This window comes from Xyrauchen texanus, chromosome 7, assembly GCF_025860055.1.
Source record: "Xyrauchen texanus isolate HMW12.3.18 chromosome 7, RBS_HiC_50CHRs, whole genome shotgun sequence".
In the NCBI taxonomy this organism is placed as follows: domain Eukaryota; kingdom Metazoa; phylum Chordata; class Actinopteri; order Cypriniformes; family Catostomidae; genus Xyrauchen; species Xyrauchen texanus.
This window is the reverse complement of record NC_068282.1, coordinates 36,241,549-36,265,181: the sequence shown is the minus strand read 5'-3', so window position 1 is coordinate 36,265,181 and position 23,633 is coordinate 36,241,549. Positions and strand designations below refer to the sequence as shown.

The 23,633-nt window shown below is 44.8% G+C and overlaps 1 protein-coding gene across 4 annotated transcripts in view; it reads right to left on the bottom strand.

Annotated features, from left to right (window-relative positions):
* LOC127647099 (leucine-rich repeat flightless-interacting protein 2-like) overlaps nt 1-23,633 on the bottom strand; it is a 67,778-nt gene that overhangs the window by 31,642 nt on the left and 12,503 nt on the right. For 3 of the 4 annotated variants that reach the window (XM_052131196.1, XM_052131193.1, XM_052131194.1), the window contains exons 2-7: nt 13,080-13,166; nt 7,718-7,735; nt 7,396-7,443; nt 6,045-6,089; nt 2,299-2,349; nt 666-731 (exon numbers count right to left, since the gene is read on the bottom strand). In XM_052131196.1, the coding sequence (XP_051987156.1) occupies nt 666-731; nt 2,299-2,349; nt 6,045-6,089; nt 7,396-7,443; nt 7,718-7,735; nt 13,080-13,166 (315 nt within the window). The remainder of the gene's footprint in view (nt 1-665; nt 732-2,298; nt 2,350-6,044; nt 6,090-7,395; nt 7,444-7,717; nt 7,736-13,079; nt 13,167-23,633) is intronic. The other variant, XM_052131195.1, reaches the window with a different exon arrangement.

The window sequence follows — 23,633 nt, the reverse complement described above, 5'->3', positions numbered from 1 at the left end:
GTTGAGCTGGTTTCCCTACTCCTCTGTAATTCACAAACCTGATCAGCTGGTTTAAGATGGGACTTTTTTCCAGTAGGTATATTGCTAGCTAGATAGCGAGCTAACATTAGCTAACTTTACCTACAGTAGCTAGCTGAAACTTGCGTTCAAAACTGGGCACTTTTGCTTGTCAACATAATATGGCATGGCACTATGGGAAGCACTTATTCTAATCTTACATACTATTTAGGGTAGACAGTATGCAAATACGAAGCAGAGCCAGTTTCCATGGTATTAGCAACTTCTCTGATTGGAGGATTAGGATTGTACTTCATTCAGAATTTGGCAACTAAACAAAATTTGTTTTTAAAAAAATTTTGAAATCACATTGTCTAATGGCTTTTACAGAAGCATATACCATCATTTAACAACCTCAGAGTTCATGGAATGTCTGTCCTCAAAGGTATACTGAATATGACTTTAACTTCTACAACTTTAATGTTGTGGTCTTCTGACAGTTGTCTGAGCATAAAGGTTTTTGTGAGATTCCATTTTGTGGAAAGAGGAGTGGTCAAACTGCAGAGAGGGTTACAAGGCAAAATAAAAAACAGGGCAACTAATTCTGTAGGCAAAAATAAAAGGAGGAATAAAAAGGGATTGTTAAAAGCATTTTGAGAGGGACAGACCCGTCCATTTTGTAGTCTGGCTGAAGATAGACTACTGGTACTGCTGCAGAGATCTGTGTGGTTGCCCTACGGTAAGCAGAGAGGGACAAAATTAAAATGTGAGAATGAGAAAAAAAAATAAAACCTTGAAAATAGCTGAGGTGACAGATTGTCGCTTAAGTGTGCTGAATGAATGAAAGAAATAAAGCAGTGATGCAAATGGCAGTCATACAGAATACTTAAAGATGTATTATTAATTCACTTATAATATGTATTAATTCATTAATCAATAAATAACATACAGACAATAAAACTGGAATTTAAAGATTTAACATAACTTTAGTAATTTAAGCAATGATAGTGATACGATTCTTACAATCAAACAAATTAGTGATTACACATTTGATAGAATGTTAAATGAAGTTGAAGGAATAGTTTATCCATAAATAAAAATTCATTTTTATTAACACTTACCATTCCAAATCTGTATGACTTTCTTTCTTTCTTTTTTTTTCTCATGGAACGTGAAATATCCTGGTAGCTTTTTTCCATAAAATGAAAGTGAATGGGGACAAAAAATAATCCCCAACTCCCTATTTACTCTCATTATATGGAAAAGAGTGAATAGGATATTCTTTAAAAATGCACCTTTTGTGTTTCATGGGAGAGAGAAACTTGGTTTGGAGGAACTTGAGGCAGAGTACATAATGACAGAATTATCCTTTTCGGGTGAAGTATTCCTTTAAAGAAAGATGCGCTGTAAAGCCCATAGGCAATACATTTAACTACATAATTAGACTGTTCTTTTTGTGTTTCATTTGTGTGCACATTTTTGAACAGAAATAACTATCAATTAAGACCTGAATATCTATTCTTATTTTATGTGCCAGAAGAACTTAACAACAAATGTATTATTAAAAAATGGGGGAAAACACTTTCTGTACTTATGTTCAAACCATCCCTCAGATACAGTATTAACACCAAGATACTATTATTTTAGTGTTAACTACATCAACAAACACAGAGAACATCCTGCATGCCAGCTATATATAAATCTATGGGCATAAATTTAGCTTGAACACTGGGATGGGTGGTTATTATTGGGGGTTACCTCCCCCATATCCCCCGGAATCTACGCCCTTGTGATTAACACACACACACACACACACACACACACACACACACACACACACACACACACACACACACACACACACACACACACACACACACACACACACACTCACTCATGTGGTTAAACTATACTTTGGAATAAAACTAGGCTTTGATGGCTTACAAGGGATGTTGTTTAGTTAGTTAGTAGTCATTTCACACATTCACTTTTTAATCCACAGCACACAAGGACAGTGCCTCTGAAGCAATCTACCTCCATCCATGATGTGAACCAGCAACCTTCAGATTCCTAATCACTAAACTACCGCCCAAACACTTCTGTGGTTACAATTGGTATCAAATCTGAGATCTGGGAGACCAGCTAGTTCAGGCTAGGAGACCAGCTTAAACTAGCCAAGACAAGCCAACATTACAACTTTGTTTTCAGCCATTATAAGGGTGGTTTTAGGGTTATCATCCAAATGGAGCCAATATTTTAATGCACACAAACTTTTGGTAGAGTATTTGCAGGTATACTAACCCTCAAACTGCCCCGGCTACCAACAGACATCCGCTCATCATCATCTGATATCTGAGACAGGAAAACACAGAAAACAAGTAGTTAAGTACTGTGCTTTGGGTAAGCATTTTTTGTGTAAAGACACTATTAGAAAAAAAAACTCTTAGACCAGCCTAAGCTAGTTTTGCAGGTCTTAGCTGGTCTGTTTGTTGGTTTTAGAGGGTTTTGGGGGACTTGTCAACTAGTCAGGCAAGATGACCATTTAGTGGACCAGCTGAGCACCTGTTTGGATGGGAGACCAGCTAGACGAGCGCTGAACCAGCTAAAACCAGCATCAAGCTTAGGCAGGTCACACTACATTTTGCAATCCATAAACAAGCCCAAAATGTTTTATTTTTTTGCTTAAACTTATTTGAGGATTCAACATAAATGTATTTTAAATCTTAAGTGACACAATAGTGTCTGACACTGGCAACATAAAGCAAATCTATAATAATAAAAGTACTGCATTTATCAGCAGATTTTTATGAGGAAAAACAACAAAAAAATCTTGACAAAAATTAGACTCAACATTCAAAACATTTTAATTTTAATAGTACTTTTCACAATGGTCATAGTTTCAGAGCAGCTTTGTAGAAAAGCATGCCTTAAAGTCTTATAGCCCCCAGTGAGCAAGCTAAAGGTCCACCTTTCACACTAATTTGTTACCGACAAAGTCAAAATGTGTAAAACGTTTTTTGCGAAATTTAGCGTCTTCTGCCTGTTTCCATTCAAATGGCCTTTTATCGATATAATTGGTGTGCGTGAAGACGTCATGCCTAAAAAAAAACTTTTGTCACATATGTTTTAGTTTATCACAACAGAAATATTAATCTTAAGCTGTTTCCATACAGAAATGTGTGTTTATCGCTAATTCACCTCCCAGATGTCCCTAATTGTTTTCCTCTGAAGTTTTGGTAAAATGGGGAGATTATTGAGATAATTAATTGAAATTAGCTTACTGTCATTTTAAATTCCCAAATAAAGGCAATCAGAAAAGGAGAAATTGCAATCAAAAAGGAACAGTTGCCCTTCTGAAAAGACTGATTGGTCCTGATGTTGCACCTATCGCAGGTTGCCACCAGAAAGCAAATAAGTAGCTCAGCAAATGTGATCTGAGGTAAAGAGTGTTAGATTTAAAATATTTAAACATTTTAAAATGTTCAAAAGCTTGTTTTTTGAAATTGAACTCTGTTTAAGTTTGGCTAATTTAAGTTTGTGTAAAAAAAAGGCATATATAGGTCTAAAAATATTTTGTTTTTAATTTGGTAATTTATTTTTTTAATTTAATGCTTTTTTCGTTTGGTAATTTATTTAATTTAATACAGTGAATTTTGCTGGCATTATTTAAAAAGCTAAACAATAATTTATTAGAATTGGGCTGTTAGTATAATAAAAAAGCACTGAAGCTTTTCTCCTAGTATTGTGTATTTATTTTTAATTAAAAATATCTTTGTGCATAGAAATGCTATGTTTTAAGTTTTGTGGGATAAATCCGTAACTGCCTTCTATTATTTTGAATGGTGTGGAAAAGAAACTTTAATAAATAAACGGATGGCTACAATCACAAACAGTGGCCATTAATTTGTTCTCCTTGCACTTGTTGATGTGAATGGTATGAGAAATTTGTGTTGGCATTCCTGGTGTGTCATGTTTGCAGCATCGAATCTATATGCAGTTAAGATCAATCCATAATCACGTACAATAAATTGGCTTTTAAGGATGTATACCTTGTCGTCATGATTAACACAGGCTAACGATTGGGGCAAATTCAAGTGGCACTACATTTTTACGTTAATGACAATTTTCTTGACAAAAAGTGTTTCCAAGCCAGTTTTATGTTTATGCACAGAAAAATTATTATGTTGACATTTGTGAAATTTTTGCGATAATTTGCATTTTAATCAGCTTTATTTTGATGCTCTAAAATTGTTTTTGCAAAAATCCTTGGATGGAAATGTAGTTTGTGGCAAAGAAAATAAAACTCCTTTAAACAGTTAGTGGAAAAAAAAAACTTTGAGAGGAACCTGACCTCTGGCTTTATGTTATATGTAGATAATACAATATTACTTAGTGGTTAACGTAATTTGTTTGCCCACTTCCCCGGTTTCACTTTGCATGTAAACTTTAATAGTCTTACCGGTGTTGTGCCGAAATTGGACTACCTGCCAGATTCTGACTCCCCGCAAACTCATTGGCCATTATCCCTAAAGCCCATCCCTACACCTACCCCTAAATATAAGTATATAGGAAATCAAAATTCGGCATTATACCGGCTTATCCAATGAGTGCAAGTGTTGTGCTCATAGCCATTTACATTTCGACGTCAAAAGCAGAGAATAATATGAATCATGCAATCGCAGGTTTCTTCTGTTGTCATTTTTTTGAATGAGCTGATTTTTGATAGTTATGAGTATCTTGCTGTGCATGTAATGCTCTGTGTCGGCTGGGAGAGGCTGGCTGTTGCAACTTGCTGCTGCTGACCCTTTCAGATTCTTTTGAACATCAATACTTTTCTGTTATCAACTTGTATCATCACAAACATGCACATGATGCAGAATACAATGTGGGGCTCTTATATTTGTGTTTTATATTAATTTGGTGTTATTATGCACACTAGAGTGGACGACATTTGCGCCATTATTCAGCTGATGTGCATTTCCAGGAGAAAGTGACTATATCTGATGCAAACTGTCTTTTTTGAAGAGACAGCTGGTTGCGAGTAATGCTTTTGCAGCCCTGCACATGTTCCCCTGCCACTCATGGTGCACATGTGTGTGTGTTTTTGTTTAGCTTAAACAGGCAAAACCACATGCAAAAGTTATTTTACTTCCTGAACAAGTGCGGATGAGTACAGGTTGCTTTCTCACGCATGTGAACCGTGCCACAGTTTCATTGCAACCGAGCTAAGACCACCTCTTACAGGTAGCCTCAGGCTTGGTACCATGGTCTGTGAAACAGCTTTCAAATGACCAATTTTTCATGCAAAGCGTTCTCTGTTTCAGACTAAACTGACAATGTGGAAACCCCCTTAGTTGACAGTTTATATGTCATTTGATTTACATCATCTGCAAGCTTCAGATTATCAATCTTACTTTACCAATTTGACCCATTATTCTGCTGCAGTTCCTAAAATGGTTCCGGCCAAATGGCGAGTTTGTTCTTCAAACACCAGTATTGTTTCTCCCTCGATATACCACGTCCACAGAGGCAGAATATTTGTGCAAATAAGGCATTATATGGTAGCTTAATAGATTAGCAAATGCACAGGACACGTTTTGAGTATGCATACTCACTCTGCGAAAGCAGGGAGATATTTTTTAGAGCAGCATATATTTGAGAGCACGTTTCCAGTTTTGTACAAGAGCAAAAGTAATCCATATGTGAGCAGGGAGATTTGCACCAATACAACCGGTACATGGACGTGCTCTTGCATGACATGCATGTGCTCTCAACACTTAAATGTACTATAATCCACAGAGCTACAGTCTATTAAGCTGGACAATGTTCTTTTAAGTTATTAATTGTCATTCATATAAACAATACATTTTATTGTATTAATTTATCTTTTGATTTTACGTGGATCATTTATCATCAATCTGGCACCTCCCAGTTTGAAAACCGTGGATAGACTGTAAGATATGGTAAGCAACTTGAGAAAAACTAGGACATCTGTAAAAAAACAATTATAAAAGAGAAGGTTGGAAAGCAGAGGGAAAGATACAGACCGATGTGTGTCTCCGAGAGTGGCGGGAATACCGCTCACTGTCCTCCTGAAATGCAGAGCAGGAAAAAAGGAAAGAAAGCAGGAGGTTTTAGGTCAAAGGGCAGAAGCTATGCGAACAGTAAACACCAAAAACATATCACAGAAAAAACAGAACCTAGCATGCATAGTGAGAGATTATGCTGTCTGTCATATCAGGGTTTATTACAGGGCTCAGTCTGAGACAGGGTGTCTGGAGGGGGTGGATTGAGTGCTTTAAGATGTGGGTCATGCAACTGTCCTGTATGTTATGACAACCTTTGCCTTAAGGCCCGGGTATACTTCATTTTTCTGCATTATGGATCAGATTGCACCCAGCCGACATTGTTGCCTTTCAAAGTGTAATAATAATAATAATAATTATTCCTTGCATTTATATAGCGCTTTTCTAGGCACTCAAAGCGCTTTACATAGTATAGGAGGAATCTCCTCAACCACCACCAGTGTGCAGCATCCACCTGGATGATGCGACAGCAGCCATAGTGCACCAGAACGCCCACCACACACCACACACCAGCTATTGGTGGAGAGGAGAGAGTATAGTTATGTAGCCAATTCAGGGATGGAGATTAATACGATGCCATGGTAGACAGGGGCCAATGGGGGCTATTTGGCCAGGACACCAGGGTTACACCCCTACTCTTTACAAGAAGTGTCCTGGGATTTTTAATGACCACAGAGAGTCAGGACCTCAGTTTAACATCTCATCCGAAGGATGGTGCCTTTTTTACAGTATAGTGTCCCTGTCATTATACTGGGGCATTAGGACCCACACAGACCATAGGGTGAGCACCCCTGCTGGCCTCCCTAATACCACTTCCAGCAGCAACCTTGGTTTTCCCCAGGAGGTCTCCCATCCAGGTACTGGCCAGGCTCAACCCTACTTAGCTTTAGTGGGCAACCAGGAAAGAGATGCAGGGTGATATGGCTGGAAAGTACTTTGAATGAGATACTTTTTGCATGCACCGACGATGTACAGAGATGAGGACCATGTCCACGGGTTGCGAAAATCTTGGCAGCGTGGATTGTGCTGATGACGAAATTTGCATCACAAATACTGTTCGCGGAGTGATCAGCAATGCTGACAACTGAAGTATACTTTGGCCCTAAGAAAAACATGAGGCAGAACTGACATGGACATTGACCAATGAAATTTCATTCTTGGAAGGATACTGTAATGACACAACCAAAGTTACTGAATTGAAGGTTTGACTAAATGCATTTGGACCTGTCATTGACTGTGTGAATTATTTAATGAAAAATCTAGCTTTGGCAGTCTACTGCATGCAGCAGTGTGGTTTAATGACAGGTCATACCATCCACTGTTCAATATGGCCCCATTTGCTGTCCAGCCCATAGTATTTCTAGTGCAGAGAGGAATGCAAGATTGTCAAATGAGGAAGGGTTATGTAAGTATAATGAAAATACAGGAATATATTTAAAACAGGAGTAGAGTGAAAGGGAAGTCAGATAATCTGGTTTGAACACAGAACTGGTCCTGTTTTTTTTTTTTTTTTTAACTTAAGCTTTACTATGGGTTTGCTATCTGATACTCACAAAATTCTACAGCTTGTATTTTAATGATCAAATGAGGGGATTATCAGAAAGAAATGAAGAGGATGGAGTGGCAGACCTTACCTTCTGTGCCTGGTATATCTAATTAAGCAGCAAGGAGACCAGAATGAAGAGAAAATAGAGAGTGAGACAGGTTTTCACAAGGAAAATCATTAGCAAGAGGGAGATAATATAAAAAGAATAACAAGTAAAATAATTCAAAAGATGACAGAGGTCATTTGTAAATAAAACAGGATAGAACTTATTTAAAATGAAAGCTCTTAATAGCCTGGACATATTTTTAAGAAACTTGCTCACTGGGGGCCTGGGTAGCTCAGCGAGAATTCATGCTAACTACCACCCCTGGAGTCGCAAGTACGAATCCAGGGTGTGCTGAGTGACTCCAGCCAAGTCTTCTAAGCAACAAATTGGCCCTGTTGCTAGGGAGGGTAGAGTTGCATGGGTTAACCTCTTCATGGTCGAGATGAGGGGATCTCACTCTCAGTGGGGTGCGTGGTAAGTTGCGTGTGGATTATGGAGAGTAGCATGAGCCTCCACGACCCAAGAACATTTTCCCAAAAGTCTGTTAAGGATGATGCTGATTTAAACTGGCAATGTATTCAAATATTTGTTAATTGTATCATGTCATCAGTCCAATCAAATTGCTATTTTCAAAGAGGCTATTTTGAAATATAAGACCAATAAAGCGACACAAAACTATCACTAAATAAAGGATGAACCTCCAATATTCCAGAAAACAGATAATATTCACACACTCACCTTATAAGCCGTACCTGCCTCTCTATACATGTCAAATCGTAAATATGGTTTACTATTACAGACTAGAGACGATAAACACCACACACACCAATCTCTTCTATGTTCATATGCTAAGCAGGGGCTGTCTAGCAATACAAAATACAGGAATGTTTATACACAATATCTCCTGTGTCATTATAACTGATTAACAGTTTAAATACATAACAGTGCTTAGAGGGTTTAAATACATAACAATTTCCACTCTAGATAAACTGTGGGAGCAGTACTGCAATCCTGAGGTGGTTTCAGAGAATATGAGAATTTAAACATCTTTCTACAGTGCACTAAATCAAATTATGCAACATTTCCGGTCCACTGATCTGACAGAATAAGCAGAGTTCCAATATTTCAGATTTTTTTATATTTAAAAATAAACAAAAATACATTTACATTTTTACATTTATGCATTTGGCAGACGCTTTTATCCAAAGCGACTTACAGAGCCCTTATTACAGGGACAATCCCCCGGAGCAACCTGGAGTTAAGTGTCTTAATCAAGGACACAATGGTGGTGGCTGTGGGGCTCGAACCAGCATTCTTCTGATTACCAGATTACCAGTTATGGTGCTTAGACCACATAAACATAAACTGAGAAAACATTAAAAAAAAATACATAAACTGAGAAAACATTAAAAAAAAATTTTTTTTAAAAATCACACAATCAGTATTAGTTATACATCATTTACAGGATATAGGAGACATACTCTATACCATACTCATGATATTCAGAACAACAGCACACTTGTTAGTGTGATATTGCTTGCACTGGTAGTATTGTGAATTATGTGTTTATACAGTATTGCTATGATACCTAGCGGTATAGATGCAGCATTATGCTTAAACAGAAGTTCTCAGTTAGCAATCCTGTTGTAATAAAATAATTATTTGCAGTCAACCATGATTAATATACTTCACAAGTGAAAACATCCAATTAGAGGGGATTATCAAGATAAAACAATCTGGTCTAATAGAGTCACGTTACTTTACCTACATTTTTTCAAAATTATTTTCAAATTTCTTCTTATCACAGCACTTTCCAGCACTAGAAAGTTCTAAAACAATTGTGATTTATTTATTTTCACACAAATTTTTAGTAAAACAGCAGGTCATTAGTTAATTTACATTTACTGTACTTTTGAACTGTTCCTCACACAATGCTCTCTTATGAAATCACTTTTATTACAGCACATGACTTAAAAGTAATAATTTGTTTTAAAGTAACAAAGCGATACATTTTTATATTTGTATTACTTAACCAACTACATTTATTAGCTTGTTCAAGTGTGATCAAATTGCACATTAGCTTAAGCCTATTACATTGCACTTGTGATGCAAAGAACTGAAGTACTGAGTCCTGAAGAGAGTGCAAGTCGGTGTGCAAGCCGAAAGTGTCATAGAAGCACCACAAAATTATGTGGTTGATTCAGCAATTGGGTTTTTTCTCACTTTTGCTTTTATGACACACCTAGCCAGTTGATCCCAAAACAGGGTCGTGGGAGCCTCTGGCATATAGCTCGTTCGGGGCATCAGTACCACGTGAGAGTATTCTGGACTGAACTTCAGGCACGGGTTGCTGACAGATAACATCCGCAAGTCCCCTACCCTCTTGATGGACGTGAGCATAGTCAGGAGGGCAGTCTTTAAAGAGACCGCCTTCAGCTCAACTGACTCCAGGGGCTCAAACAAGGCTCCCCGTAGGACCACGGAGAGACTCAACGTCCCAGAGGCTCTAAGTAACCTGATGATCAGGTTGTGCTTTCCGAGATACTTATGATCAACGGCATCATGGTGCGCCACTACAGGGGCCATGTCCACCTACAAGGTGGAAGGGGACAGACACCCCTCCAGCCTCTCCTGCAGGAAGGGAAGCACCAGCGCGACTGCGCTTCTCTGGGGTCTAGAGGAACACCACTTAGCAATCAGATGCCACTTCAAGGCATACAGGTGCCTCGTAGAGGGCCAGACATGGAGATTCCAGAGGTGTGGTCGCGGGTGCCAGATGGTGCCCCGTCCCTGAGAGAGGAGATCCCTCCTCAGGGGAATCCACCGGCAGGTGAATTGCGACATGGGACGTGAGTGTAAACAGCCTTGGCAATTTATATTCGCTACCAGCGCCATGCTGTCCATTCAGACTAACACATGCTTGCCCTGGATCAACAGACAAAGCCTCCACAGATTGGGAAATACTACCGGCAACTCAAGCCTGTTGCAAACGGTGCCCGCCACGCTTGGAGGCGTCTGTAATAAACACTACGCCTGGACACTTGCAGTTAGGTGACCCCTGCTCGCAGAAATGCAAGGTCTGTCCAAGGGCTGAACAAACGGTGGCAGATCAGCATGATACCCACACACTGTATGCCACGATACCATGCCCATCTCGGGACACAAGTCTGAAGCCAGTGCTGAAGCAATTTGCATCTCATTTGCATCAACCCGAGTGGCGCGATCGCCGCCAAGGACGCCATATTCCCCACGAGCCGCTGAAATTGCTGCAGTGGCACCGTGTAAAGGGATTAAGGGAAAGAAGAAGGCACAGACCGCCGTTCTCCACCTGCACGACTTTAGGCAGTTCAGCACCGACTGCGTCTAACTCCAACCCGAGAAAAGAGATGCTCTGTACCGGGAAGAGCTTGCTCTTTTTTTTCCATTTGACCCAAAGCCCCAACCAGCTGAGGTGCCTGGGCACCAGATCACTGTGCACACACAACAAGTCTTGTGAGTGAGCAAACATCAGCCAGCCGTCGAGACAATTGAGGATGCGGATGCCCACTTCCCTTAGCGGGGCAAGGGCTGCCACTGCGACTTTTGTGAAGATGCGAGGCGACAGGGACAGACCGAAGGTGAGGACCTTGTACTGGTACACATGACCTCGAAGGCGAACCACAGGAAGGGCCTGTGCCGAGGTAAAATTGAGATGTGGAAGTCAGATCTACCGCCGCTCATTAAACTTGATGCCAGAAGCTCGCTAAAATGCGTTTCTGCATCAGCATCTTGAACGGGAGTCTGTGCAAGGCCCAGTTCAGTACTCGCAGGTCCAAGATTGGTCGCACCCCACCTTCTTTCTTGGGTACAATGAAGTAGGGGCTGTAGAACCCCTTCTTCATCTCAGCTGGAGGGACAGGCTCGGCTTTCACTGAGGTAAAACGGACGCCGCTGAACCCGGACGGATGCCTGCCGAACTGAACCGCATAGCCGAGATCCTGGTCAGCCGTCACGACAGGTTGGGGCGCAAGCCACGCTTCCAAGCTCCCGGTGAGGGAGACCAAGGGACAATTGCATCGGACGTACCGGCGGGTGGGGCCTCGTGGCGGGGTGAAGCCAGAGGTGCCACGCTGAGGGGGCTCGAACCCCTAAGTCGTGGCCATGCTGAGTCTAGGGACATCGAAGCACTTACCTCCCTCCGGGTACCCACCATAGGAGCAGTCAGCAACAGGGTGAGAAGGGTAATGTCCTCGTAGTCCGTCAAAACTGCCTGGGCATTTGTGTGTTTGTGCCACATCTGGACGCACAGGGGCCACCAGGGTGGACATATCCTGCCTGAGAGACCGCTCCATGACCTTCGTTGCCTTGAGGGCACGATCGGTCACCGAATGCAGCTCCTGCATCAATCCCGGGTCAGAAATACCTTAGTGCAGATCTCTTACCACCTTGGTTTGGTGCACCTGCAGGAGAGCCATGGCCTGCAGGGTGGAGGCAGACTGTCCAGCGGCACTGTATGCCTTAGCCGCCAGTGACGACTTAAATCTACAGGCCCTGGACAGAAGTCTCGGATGGTTCTGCCAGGTGGCAATGATTTGCGGGCACAGGTGCACCGCAACTGCCTTATCCACCTGGGTAATCTTAGAGTACCCCCTGGCAGCCCCATCATCAAGGGTATTGAGAGCGGAGGAGCTCAAAGATCATGTCCGGGCAGTAAAAGGTGCCTGACACGAACTTGTGAGCTCCTCGTGCACCTCCGGGAAGAAAGGAACCGGGGAGGGGAAAAGCTGTGAGCGGCACTCCAAGCTCAGGAACCAATCATCAAGCAGCGAGGGTTCAGGGCAGGGTGGAAGGTTCCACTCCAGCCCAATGCTCACAGCCTTCCGGGCAAGCATGGCCACATTGACAGCGGCCAAGCACGTGAGACAGCGATCGTGGCCGTTGGAAGCGGAGAGGTAACGACCGCAACCAGGAAATACACACATCTTTAAAAAGACGCTCTCCATCAGTGGCACTCTTTCAGAGAAAATATACTCTTTTATTTGCAAGAATATATCATCTTTTAAGGCGTCGAAGCGCCCAGGGGCGTTCTCTGCACTCAACCGGTGCACAAGGGGGAGAAGTCACTGTAATGTGCCGTAAATCCAACAGCATGCATATTATAATGGACCGGCAGAGGAATTCAGCTCACTGAAACTGAAAAAATCGGAATGAGTGGTTGCGAGCCAGCTCCTTTTATACCCATATCACATTTAACAGTTATTATTTAGTTAGTCACAGTAAATATGTGAGTAGAGCAGTTATCTATGTTTTTGAATAATAATGTGAAACAGGACTTTCAAAAAATAAAAAAGAACTATAATGCAGCTTATATCCCAAAATAAAACAGCAGAAGTACAGCAGTTAGCAAAATAAATCATGCCCTGACCTCTTTCTGTTGCCTCTCTAGTTCCTTCATACGGATTTCTCGAGCTTCTGCCCGTGCTGCCCGTTTAGCTGCCAGTCTTGTCTCCGCCTGGAAGAGTAACAAAAAGAGAGAAAGAAGCAGATATTTAGTGCCAGAACCTTAAATAACAGTGCAAAAACAAAACCATTTACCTACATGTCCTACTGGACATTCAAATGACCAAATAATTACATGAAACCAAATAAATTACATGGCATGCAAATAAACCAAACTGTGTTAAAACATTTCTATTTATTTACATTTAATAAACAGGAATATCAGGACTATTTACCAGTGTTGGTGAGACAGGCAGGGCAAGGCAGAGTATGACAGAAACAAACTTGAACTGAGTTCAAGAGTTCTGCTTGAACTCTAAATGCAAAGCAAAAGCTATTCACAAGTTAACCTTCTGTCACTCACTTGACATTGTGTCGATGTAGTGACACTAGGGGTCCCTCTTGAGAGCCCCAAACACCTCAAATTTTTGAGAGAAATTCCAATGCTGTTCCAGTCACCTCAGAAAGAAGTGTATGCTGTTGGCTATAAGGTGCATTCCAGCGGCATTCTCTCCTTCTGCACGCCTAGAGCAGATTACACCACTGGTAGCTTCGACAGCACTCTTGCAGTGAAACCGTCTTACTTGCAAACTGAGCGAATTTAAATGTTAAGCAAAGAGAGAGTACACAAGATGATTGGCTATATTATTACACGTTAAAGGACCTAAAAGCTAATGTATATGAGCTGATTGGCTAACAGATAAATTCAAAAAACCTTGCAGTTTTTTGCATGCCTAGACATTTATTTAATTTTATTTACTTGTTTGTTGAACTGTTATAAGCAATATCACACTTTCAATCATTCTGAACAGCACTCTTACACACGTTACATTGCTTACTTACAACAACTATTGAGCCACTATTGGTGAACTTCATGTCATCATGTGCCCTTCTGTAGTTACTACGGTGATGAACAAATACCTTATAAAGTAAAAAGCAGATTTTTACAGTTTCAGAAGGCTAATATCAAGTTCATGACATTGTTTTTACTGTAAATTGAGCAGATTTTTTATTTTTTTTACAGTGCCATCATGGTCATGTAAATTACAACAGATTTAAACCGTAAAATGTATAGGTTGTTCTGTAAAGGTGTTTACATTTTTACTGTATTTTTTACATAATTATTCTGGCAACCACAGCTGTCAGTTTTTTTGTTTTTTTTTCTCATGTTTTCAAAAACCTGAGAAGTCAAGAAGCCCCTCCAGGGAGTAAATGTTTATTTTTTTAAATCCTGATTGATAAGATGGCTGTGGAATGGCAAGCCATTCTTATTTGTGGAGACCTAAATGTTCAGTTAAACCCTAAAGTAGACTCATTCTATTCTAAATTAATCTCTAAATACATCCCGTCAGAAATTAAGTCTTTAAATTAAGTTAAAACAATTGCCAAAATGATGAAAGAAATAGGATTAACTGTTGTATGGCACGATTCTCATCCAAAAATAAAAAATTATATGTATTATTCCAACCCGCACTCTATATACTCTAGAATTTACTAATTTTTAATGTTTGGTAAAGACACATAAAATGAACCTGAAATAGGCCCAATTGATATTTATGATCATGGTTTGATATCTCTCTCCCTGAGTTTATCTCACAAATGAAAAAACACTCAATAACAGTATTCTAAACAATCAACAGGTCAAGCAACAACTCAGAACTGAAATTGAGCAATATGTACCAAACAATTATAATGGAGAGGTGATGCCAGCTTTATTGTGGGATGCCGGTAAAGCAGAACTTAGGAGAAAAAATATTGCGATTACTTCAAACCTGAAGAATTGTAGACAAATAAATCTCAACACTCTTCAAAGTAGACCCCTGTCGCGAGGGGCTTGATGTCAGAGAACCAAGTCTGGTAGGACCAGTAGGGTGCTACTAGGACGACCTGCTCCTCATCCTCGCTGACATTGCAAAGGGTCTGTGCAAGTAGGCTCACTGGGGGAACGCATACTTGTTACTTGTGTAGCCCCCAGGGCCAGCTGTGTGCCAGTGCATCTGTGCCAAGGGGAGCCTCGGTCAGGGCGTAGCAGAGCAGACAGTGGAAGGCTTGACCGAATAGACTCCAAATCAGCTGGACCACCTGGGGGTGGAGTCTCCACTCTCTGAAGCCTCTGCAGGGTGAGCAATACTGCCAGCAACTCGAGGCAGTTGATATGCCAATGCAGTCATGGCCCTGTCCAGGAGCTGGCGACTGTACACCCGTTGCACACAGTACGCCAGCCATTCTTGGAGGCATCTGTCGTAACCACGACGTGCCTCGACACCTGCACTAAGGGGACCCCTGCCTGTAGAGCAGCAGCAAATCAGTGTGATGTGCCCCGCGGTGCCATGCAGTATTCATCTATTCTGAATATTCCAGCTTATGTAAAACAAAGAAACTGAAACATGCTGCGTTTTTTATTTATTCTTCTTTAAACTGTGCTACTGCCTCTGGTAAAGCGCAATGTAAATTTTACATTATTATTATTATTGTTAAACTAAATAATGGTTTCTTATTGTAAAAATTCCTGATAGACTTCTGGGACTTTCGGATGCAGATGCCTACTTCCCTTAGCAGGGCAAGAGCTGCCTCTGCGACTTCCGTGAATACGCGAGGTGACAGGGACAGGAGGACCCTGTACTGGTATGCCTGGCTCTCGAAGGCCTGTTTCAAGGTAAAACCGAGACATGGAAGTCTGCGTCCTTCAGGTCTACCACCGCGAACAAATCTTGATGCCGAACGCTCGCTAAAATGCATCATGAACGGGAGTCTGTGCCAAAGGGAGCCTCGGTCAGGGCGTAGCAGAGCAGACAGTGGAAGGCTTGAACGAATAGACTCCAAATCAGCTGGACCACCTGGGGGTGGAGTCTCCACTCCCTGAAGCCTCTGCAGGGTGAGCAATACTGCCAGCAACTCGAGGCAGTTGATATGCCAATGCAGTCATGGCCCTGTCCAGGAGCTGGCGACTGTACACCCGTTGCACACAGTACGCCAGCCATTCTTGGAGGCATCTGTCGTAACCACGACGTGCCTCGACACCTGCACTAAGGGGACCCCTGCCTGTAGAGCAGCAGCAGATCAGTGTGATGTGCCCCGCGGTGCCATGCAGATCTCGGGACTCGAGTCTGAAGCCAGTGCTGCATGACCGCCACCGAGGATGCCATATGCCCTAGGAGCCTCTGAAATTGTTTCAGTGGGGCCGCCGTTCTCCGCCTGAACGGCTTCAGGCAGTCCAGCACCGACTGCACACGCTCGCTTGGAATGTCATACCATATAGGATTTTTGGCAAGTTATAAACAACGCTTTAAAAATAATACCAGGGATATCTTTTGAATATGCAGTAAATTTGAAGTCCTATATCTAGGCAAAATTTACATGGTGGCTTGGAAAGTCATGAAATAAAGATATGTTTAATATGACGCTTGCCTCAAGTAAAAAGGCCCTTACTAGACGTTGGTTACAACCTACTCCACCCCAAATAAAAGATTGGATTGAAGTTCTAAAAGATGTCTTTAAAATGGAAAAAATTACATTTTCCTTAAAGCTCCAGAAAGATAGATTTCTGGAGAGATTGGGCAAAATGTGTCGAATGCATAACTCCAATTGAACCAAATATATTCTCTCTCGTTGACAATTGATGTATTTTTATGAATACTGTGTGAACTGCCTTGTTTTGTAAATAGTTGTGAATAAGGATAACATGCTATCTTATGTTGTTATATCATTAATAAGTTATTTTATTTACTTATTAATAAACCACCACTCTCCATTTTGGAATGTCTATGTTAATGTATCACACAATTCACATGTGATTTCCATGTATTTATTATAGCCTAAACCTGAGCGCGATGTTAAATTCCTGACCTGAAGTGATGATTTCATATCGGAGCTCGTCTAGCTGTCTCTTGAAGTTGACCACATGTATTCACATCAGCGGTAATTATCTGGTTAAGACTTTATTCCAAAAAAGTTAAAATGCTCCATAAAGGTTTAAATGATCCATACAGTATTCATCTATTCTGAATATTCCTGCTTATGTAAAACAAAGAAACTGAAACATGCTGTGTTTTTTATTTATTCTTCTTTAAACTGTGCTACTGCCTCTGGTAAAGCGCAATGTAAATTTTACATTATTATTATTATTGTTAAACTAAATAATGGTTTCTTATTGTAAAAATTCCTGATAGACTTCTGGGACTTTCGGATGCAGATGCCTACTTCCCTTAGCAGGGCAAGAGCTGCCTCTGCGACTTCCGTGAATACGCGAGGTGACAGGGACAGGAGGACCCTGTACTGGTATGCCTGGCTCTCGAAGGCCTGTTTCAAGGTAAAACCGAGATGTGGAAGTCTGCGTCCTTCAGGTCTACCACTGCGAACAAATCTTGATGCCGAACGCTCGCTAAAATGCATCATGAACGGGAGTCTGTGCAAGGCCTGGTTCAGTACTCGCAGGTCCAAGATTGGCCACAACCTACCGCCTTTCTTTGGTAGGATGAAGTAGGGGTGGGCGTCTGGCAACTGAATTGCATAGCCGAGTCCGAAAGGTCCTGGTCAGCCATCACGACGGGTTGGGGAACGCAAGCCATGGCTCCATGCTCCGGACAAGGGGGACCAAGGGAAAAATCCTGTAGCTGGAGGGGCCTCGCGGCACAGTGGAGACGGGAGTCTTGGGCAAGAATGGCCATCATCTCAGCGTCGGCCTGCGACGGGGTGACCGCACTTGAAGGTGGGAGCCCCGTTGAGTCCTCTGCATCAGACTGAACCAGCCCGCTCTCCGATGCTGCTATCGAGAGCTCATCCACTTCACAAGTCCTGAATGAGATCCCGAACTTGCCCTGAGACAAGCTGGCGGTCTCATTGCAGAACTCGACCAGGGCAAACGAGCGTGCTGGAGAATGGGAGGTCCGTGGGGGGTTACCTGGCAGAGCGGCTCCCATTGGAATCCCCAAATTGCCCAGTGCAAACCAACATGGCCTCAAACCTGTAGATAGAAGGACCGCGGCAGGGAGCCGCTGGGTTAGATTTCCTTCTGAGGAAGGAAAGCCGCCACCACAACGTTGCCATAGTTGACCCATCCACGAATGCTGTCTCTGCGTGGGCAAAGGCATGCTTTAAGAGGGCCAGTGGTGGCTCAGTGATTAAGGCTCTGGGTACTGACCGAAAAGTCGGGGGTTCAAGCCCCAGCACTGCCAATATACCAATGTTGGGCCCTTGAGAAGGCTCTTGACCCTATCTGCTCCAGGGGTGCTGTTTCATGGCTGACCCTGCGCTCTGACCCCAGCTTAGTTGGGATATGTGAAAACAACTGCATTTCATTGGCTCTGTACCTGTACTCTGCACAATGACAATAAAGTTGAATCTTAATCTTAAGAGAATGTATCTTAAATATAAGTGTATTTTGTATATATGTGTATTTTAGATATTTTAAAATATTTTCATTTTTTTATATTATATTCATCATTCTCAGAAAAAAAAAATATTCTGCGGTATAGCTAAATATAGGAGTTTTAGATATTTATATTGGAAAACAAGCCAAAACAAAATCAAATCAAATCAAAAACATATTTTGTTGCAGTATATAATGGGGTGAAGACTACCCTCTCTCACCTTTCTGTTCACTTCAATCCATCTTTAACTAACAAAAAACAAACTAATTGTTTCAGCTCTACTCACAAGTAGAGTCTATACTTGAGATGCACTGTAGGATGCGTTTGTTGGAGCGTCTGTGTGAGTTAGTTGTTTTTGTGCAAATATTTGCATGTGCAAAACTCTTTAGAACATTGACAGATGTCCAAACAGGGAGCAAGGTATAATTGATTCAAATTGCCATTCAGGAGCTTCTAAATATCTGAGATAAAATTTGTGCACGTGACTTAAGTTTACCTCAAACACACTTCCGGCCAGACCAGCTCAGAATAGACTTCTTTTAATTAGACAGTCCAATAAAAAAATCACATAGCCTTGGTATACTATTGATGTATTTATATTGATATATTAATGTCTTACTATAGGAAACATTTAGTAAGTTTCATATACAGTTCACAGAGCAGAAATTAAGTTAAGAAAATTTCATCCAAATATGAAAATTCGACATCATTTACATTTTACATTATTTTATTAGCTTTTTCGTTTCGAGATGTTGTGTCCCTCTTGCCACAACACTGAACCAACCGCTGAAACGGTCTTTGGCTCGGCTCCTCAGTGCGAAACCTGAGTGTGTGTTTGCAAGTGACTCTCGTTTTATACCCATATGTCCGGGGGTGTGGCATGCAAATCCCACACACCAATTCTCATTGGTGTTTTCTCAAAGATCAGAGATGTCTGGGCTCCCAAGGGTGACCCCTAGTGTTAACTCATCGACACAACGTCTCATTCCCTCCATCAGGGAACGGAGGTTACATCAGTAACCAAGACGTTTCATTCTATCCAAATCAATGATATCAGTAATAATGGTATCTATGCTCTTCCCCTTTATCACTGCTTGACTTTGGCAAAATGAACACTTAAAAGATAAACTTTAATAAAAGACAAATTTATTTTTGGGTCTGCAATTAAAAATAGTATCACATTTTCATGATTTATAAATCGAAACAAAAATGTTTCATCCCAAAGTGCAGAAAATTTAAAGTATATGGAATTTTAGTCACAAACATGGCAGTGTGGTCATACAGTGACATCATATGAAACTATAATATTCCAGGAGACTGCAAGAAATATGGGTTTGTGTTATGCTTGAGTAACGAAGCAGACGAGGAGATGCGGATCCAAACGCAGTTGAACTTTATTAAATGAACAACACAGGAAAAACACAAAGTAACAACCCACGATGGGGAAATGAAACATAAACTGAGTAAGCTGACCAAGGTAAACACGAACAGGGAACTCGGGAGGGAAAGATACACCGGGTTAACATCAAACAACGATCGACGAAGACTGAACAAAGACACGGGGTATAAATACACAAACATGGGAAAAGGGGCCAATGAAAGAACAGAACTCAAACAAGATAACAAGGTGATTAACAGAAACCAAAGGCAAATTAACAAGGGCAGGTGCAAACAATGAACAGTGAACACAAGACTATGGAGGTACAAGCGTGACAAAAGTGAAAACTAAGGAATACCAAAAGTGACAAAATCACAAACAAAGGGCAACAGTGAGACAAGACAGGGTAACCGTTACATAGCCCCCCCTCCTCAAGGATCGGATACCAGACGATCCTTGACAACAAACAACAAAAGACAAAAATCCACAAGAACAACATGAGGGCACCAGGGGCAAACAGACAGTACAAGTGGGCACATGGGCAGACAGGCAGACCCGGGAGGTGCCAGGGGCAGATAGGAAGTCCGGGGGGGAAATGAGACAGTCCATGAGGGCACGAATGAAGGTGAGACAGTCCACGGGGGCACAAGTGGAGATGAGGGTTAGGGGGCCAGGGAGGTATCGACCGGGCAGGGACAGGTTTTGATGGTCTGGGAGCTGGCCACCGGGCAAGGACAGGTTTGGGGAACCTGGGAGGAGGCCACTGGACGGGGACTGGGTCAGGAGGCCAGGAGTGGCAGGGTCAGGAGGCCTGGGTGGAGGCCACAGGACAGGGACTGGATCAGGGGGCCTGGGAAGAGGCCACGGGACTGGGGCTGGGTCAGGAGGTCTGGGGAGAAGCCACAGGACAGGGACTGGGTCAGGGGGCCTGGGAAGAGGCCACAGGACGGGAACAGGGTCAGAAGCCCTGGGAGGAGGCCACAAGACAGGGACCGGGTCAGGAGGCCTGGGAGGAGGCCACAGGATAGAGGCCGGCTTTGGTGGCCTGGGAGGTGGTCGTGGGCCAAGGGCCGGTTCAGGGGACCTGGGAGATGACCACAGGACAGAGGCCGGTTTTGGTGGCCTAGGAGATGGAGTGGCCACAGGGGAGGCCGGCGGAGCCGCGTGAGGTGATGGCTCAGAAGGCGGAGCTGAGGGAGGCTCAGGAGGTGGAACCGAAGGAGGCTCAGGAGGTGGAGCCGGGGTAGGCGGCGCCGTGGGAGGCTCTAGGAGCGGAGACCAGGAAGACTCTGGAGTCTCTGGGGGCAGAGACGTAGGAGGCTCTGAGGGTGGAGCCGTCGAAGGCTTGAGTGGCTTGAGAGGCGGTGCCGGAGGAGGCTCGGGAGGTGGAGCCATAGGAGGCTCGGGAGGCTCTGAGGGCGGAGCCGTCGAAGGCTTGAGTGGCTCGAGCGGCGGAGCTGTAGGAGGCTCGGGATGCTCGGAGGGCGGTGCCGTCGAAGGCTTGAGTGGCTCGAGAGGCGGAGCCGTGGGAGGCTCGGGAGGCTCTGAGGGCGGAGCCGTCGAAGGCTTGAGTGGATCGAGAGGCGGAGCCGGAGGAGTCTCGGGAGGCGGAGTCATAGGAGGCTCGGGAGGCTCTGAAGGCGGAGCCGTAGGAGACTCGGAGGCGGAGCCCTGGAAGGCTCGAGAGGCGGAGCCGTAGGAGGCTCAAGAGGCTCTGGGGGCGGAGCCGTCAAAGGCTTGAGTGGATCGAGAGGCGGAGCAATAGGAGGCTCTGGGGGCGGAGCCGTAGGAGGCTCCGGGGGCGGAGCCACAGGAGGCTCGAGAGGCTCTGGGGGCGGAGCCGTAGGAGACTCGGGGGCGGAGTCCTGGAAGGCTCGAGAGGCAGAGCCCTGGAAGGCTCGAGAGGCTCGAGAGGCGGAGCCCTGGCAGGCTCGAGAGGCTTGAGGGGCGGAGCCCTGGCAGGCTCGAGAGGCTTGAGAGGCGGAGCCCTGGAAGGCTTGAGAGGCGGAGCTCTGGGAAGCTCAGGGGGCGGAGCCCTGGAAGGCTCGAGAGACTTGAGGGGCGGAGCCCTGGAAGGCTCGAGGGTCTTGGGAGGCGGAGCCCTAGAAGGCTCGAGAGGTGGAGCTCTGGGAAGCTCGGAGGGCGGAGCTCTGGAAAGCTCGGGAAACTCAGATGGCGGAGCTCTGGAAAGCTCGGGAAACTCGGATGGCGGAGCTCTGGAAAGCTCGGGAAACTCGGATGGCGGAGCTCTGGAAAGCTCGGGAAACTCGGAGGGCGGAGCTCTGGAAAGCTCGGGAAACTCGGAAGGCGGAGCTTCGGAAAGCTCGGGAAACTCGGATGGCGGAGCTCTGGAAAGCTCGGGAGGAGGAGCCCTGGAAGACTCGAGAGGTGCTGGCTCTTGGACGATCGAGGCTTCTGGTGCTGGCTCTTGGACGGTCATGGCTACTGGCACTGGCTCTTGGACGGTCTTGGCTACTGGCTCTGGCTCTTGGACGGTCTTGGCTACTGGCTCTGGCCCGTGGACGGTCATGGCTACTGGCACTGGCTCTTGGACGGTCATGGCTTTAGGCTCTGGCTCTGGGACGGTCTTGGCTACTGGCTCTGGGACGGTCACGGCTACTGGCTCTGGCTCTGGGACGGTCACGGCTACAGGCGCTGGCTCTGGGACGGTCACGGCTACAGGCGCTGGCTCTGGGACGGTCGAGGCTACAGGCGCTGGCTCTGGGACGGTCGAGGCTACAGGCGCTGGCTCTGGGACGGTCGAGGCTACAGGCGCTGGCTCTGGGACGGTCGAGGCTACAGGCGCTGGCTCTGGGACGGTCGAGGCTACAGGCGCTGGCTCTGGGACGGTCGAGGCTACAGGCGCTGGCTCTGGGACGGTCGAGGCTACAGGCGCTGGCTCTGGGACGGTCGAGGCTACAGGCGCTGGCTCTGGGACGGTCGAGGCTACAGGCGCTGGCTCTGGGACGGTCGAGGCTACAGGCGCTGGCTCAGGGACGGTCGAGGCTACAGGCACTGGCTCAGGGACGGTCGAGGCTACAGGCACTGGCTCAGGGACGGTCGAGGCTACAGGCACTGGCTCAGGGACGGTCGAGGCTACAGGCACTGGCTCAGGGACGGTCGAGGCTACAGGCACTGGCACACTGACGTTTGAGGCTATCGGCACTGGCTCACTGACGTCTGAGGCTACAGGCTCTGGCTGGGTTACCGTGGTATGCGCCGGCTTGGGTTCGCCGGGCGCTGAGGGCAGAGCCAAGGGGGGTTTAGGGCATGGGGCTGCGGCAGGCGGAGGCTGGAGTGCAGAGACCTCTCCTTTTCTCCTCTTCCTCCGGGCTGATGCGACTGGCGAAGCTGGGATGCTGTTCCTGGTCAGCGTGGCTGCAGGCTCACTGGCCATGGTTGACGAGGGCTCAGGCTCGCTGACCGTGGTTGACGACGGCTCAGGCTCGCTGACGGTAGAGGCCGTAGGCGCTGGTTCGCTCACTGTAACATGCGTGGCCGCTGGCTCGCTCACTGTGACATGTGTGGCCGCTGGCTCGCTCACTGTGACATGCGTGGCCGCTGGCTCGCTCACTGTGACATGCGTGGCCTCTGGCTTGCAGATCGGGGCAGGCGTGGGCTCTGGCTCGCAGACCGGGGCAGGCGTGGGCTTTGGCTCGCAGACCGGGGCAGGCGTGGGCTCTGGCTCGCAGACCGGGGCCGGCGTGGGCTCTGGCTCGCAGACCGGGGCCGG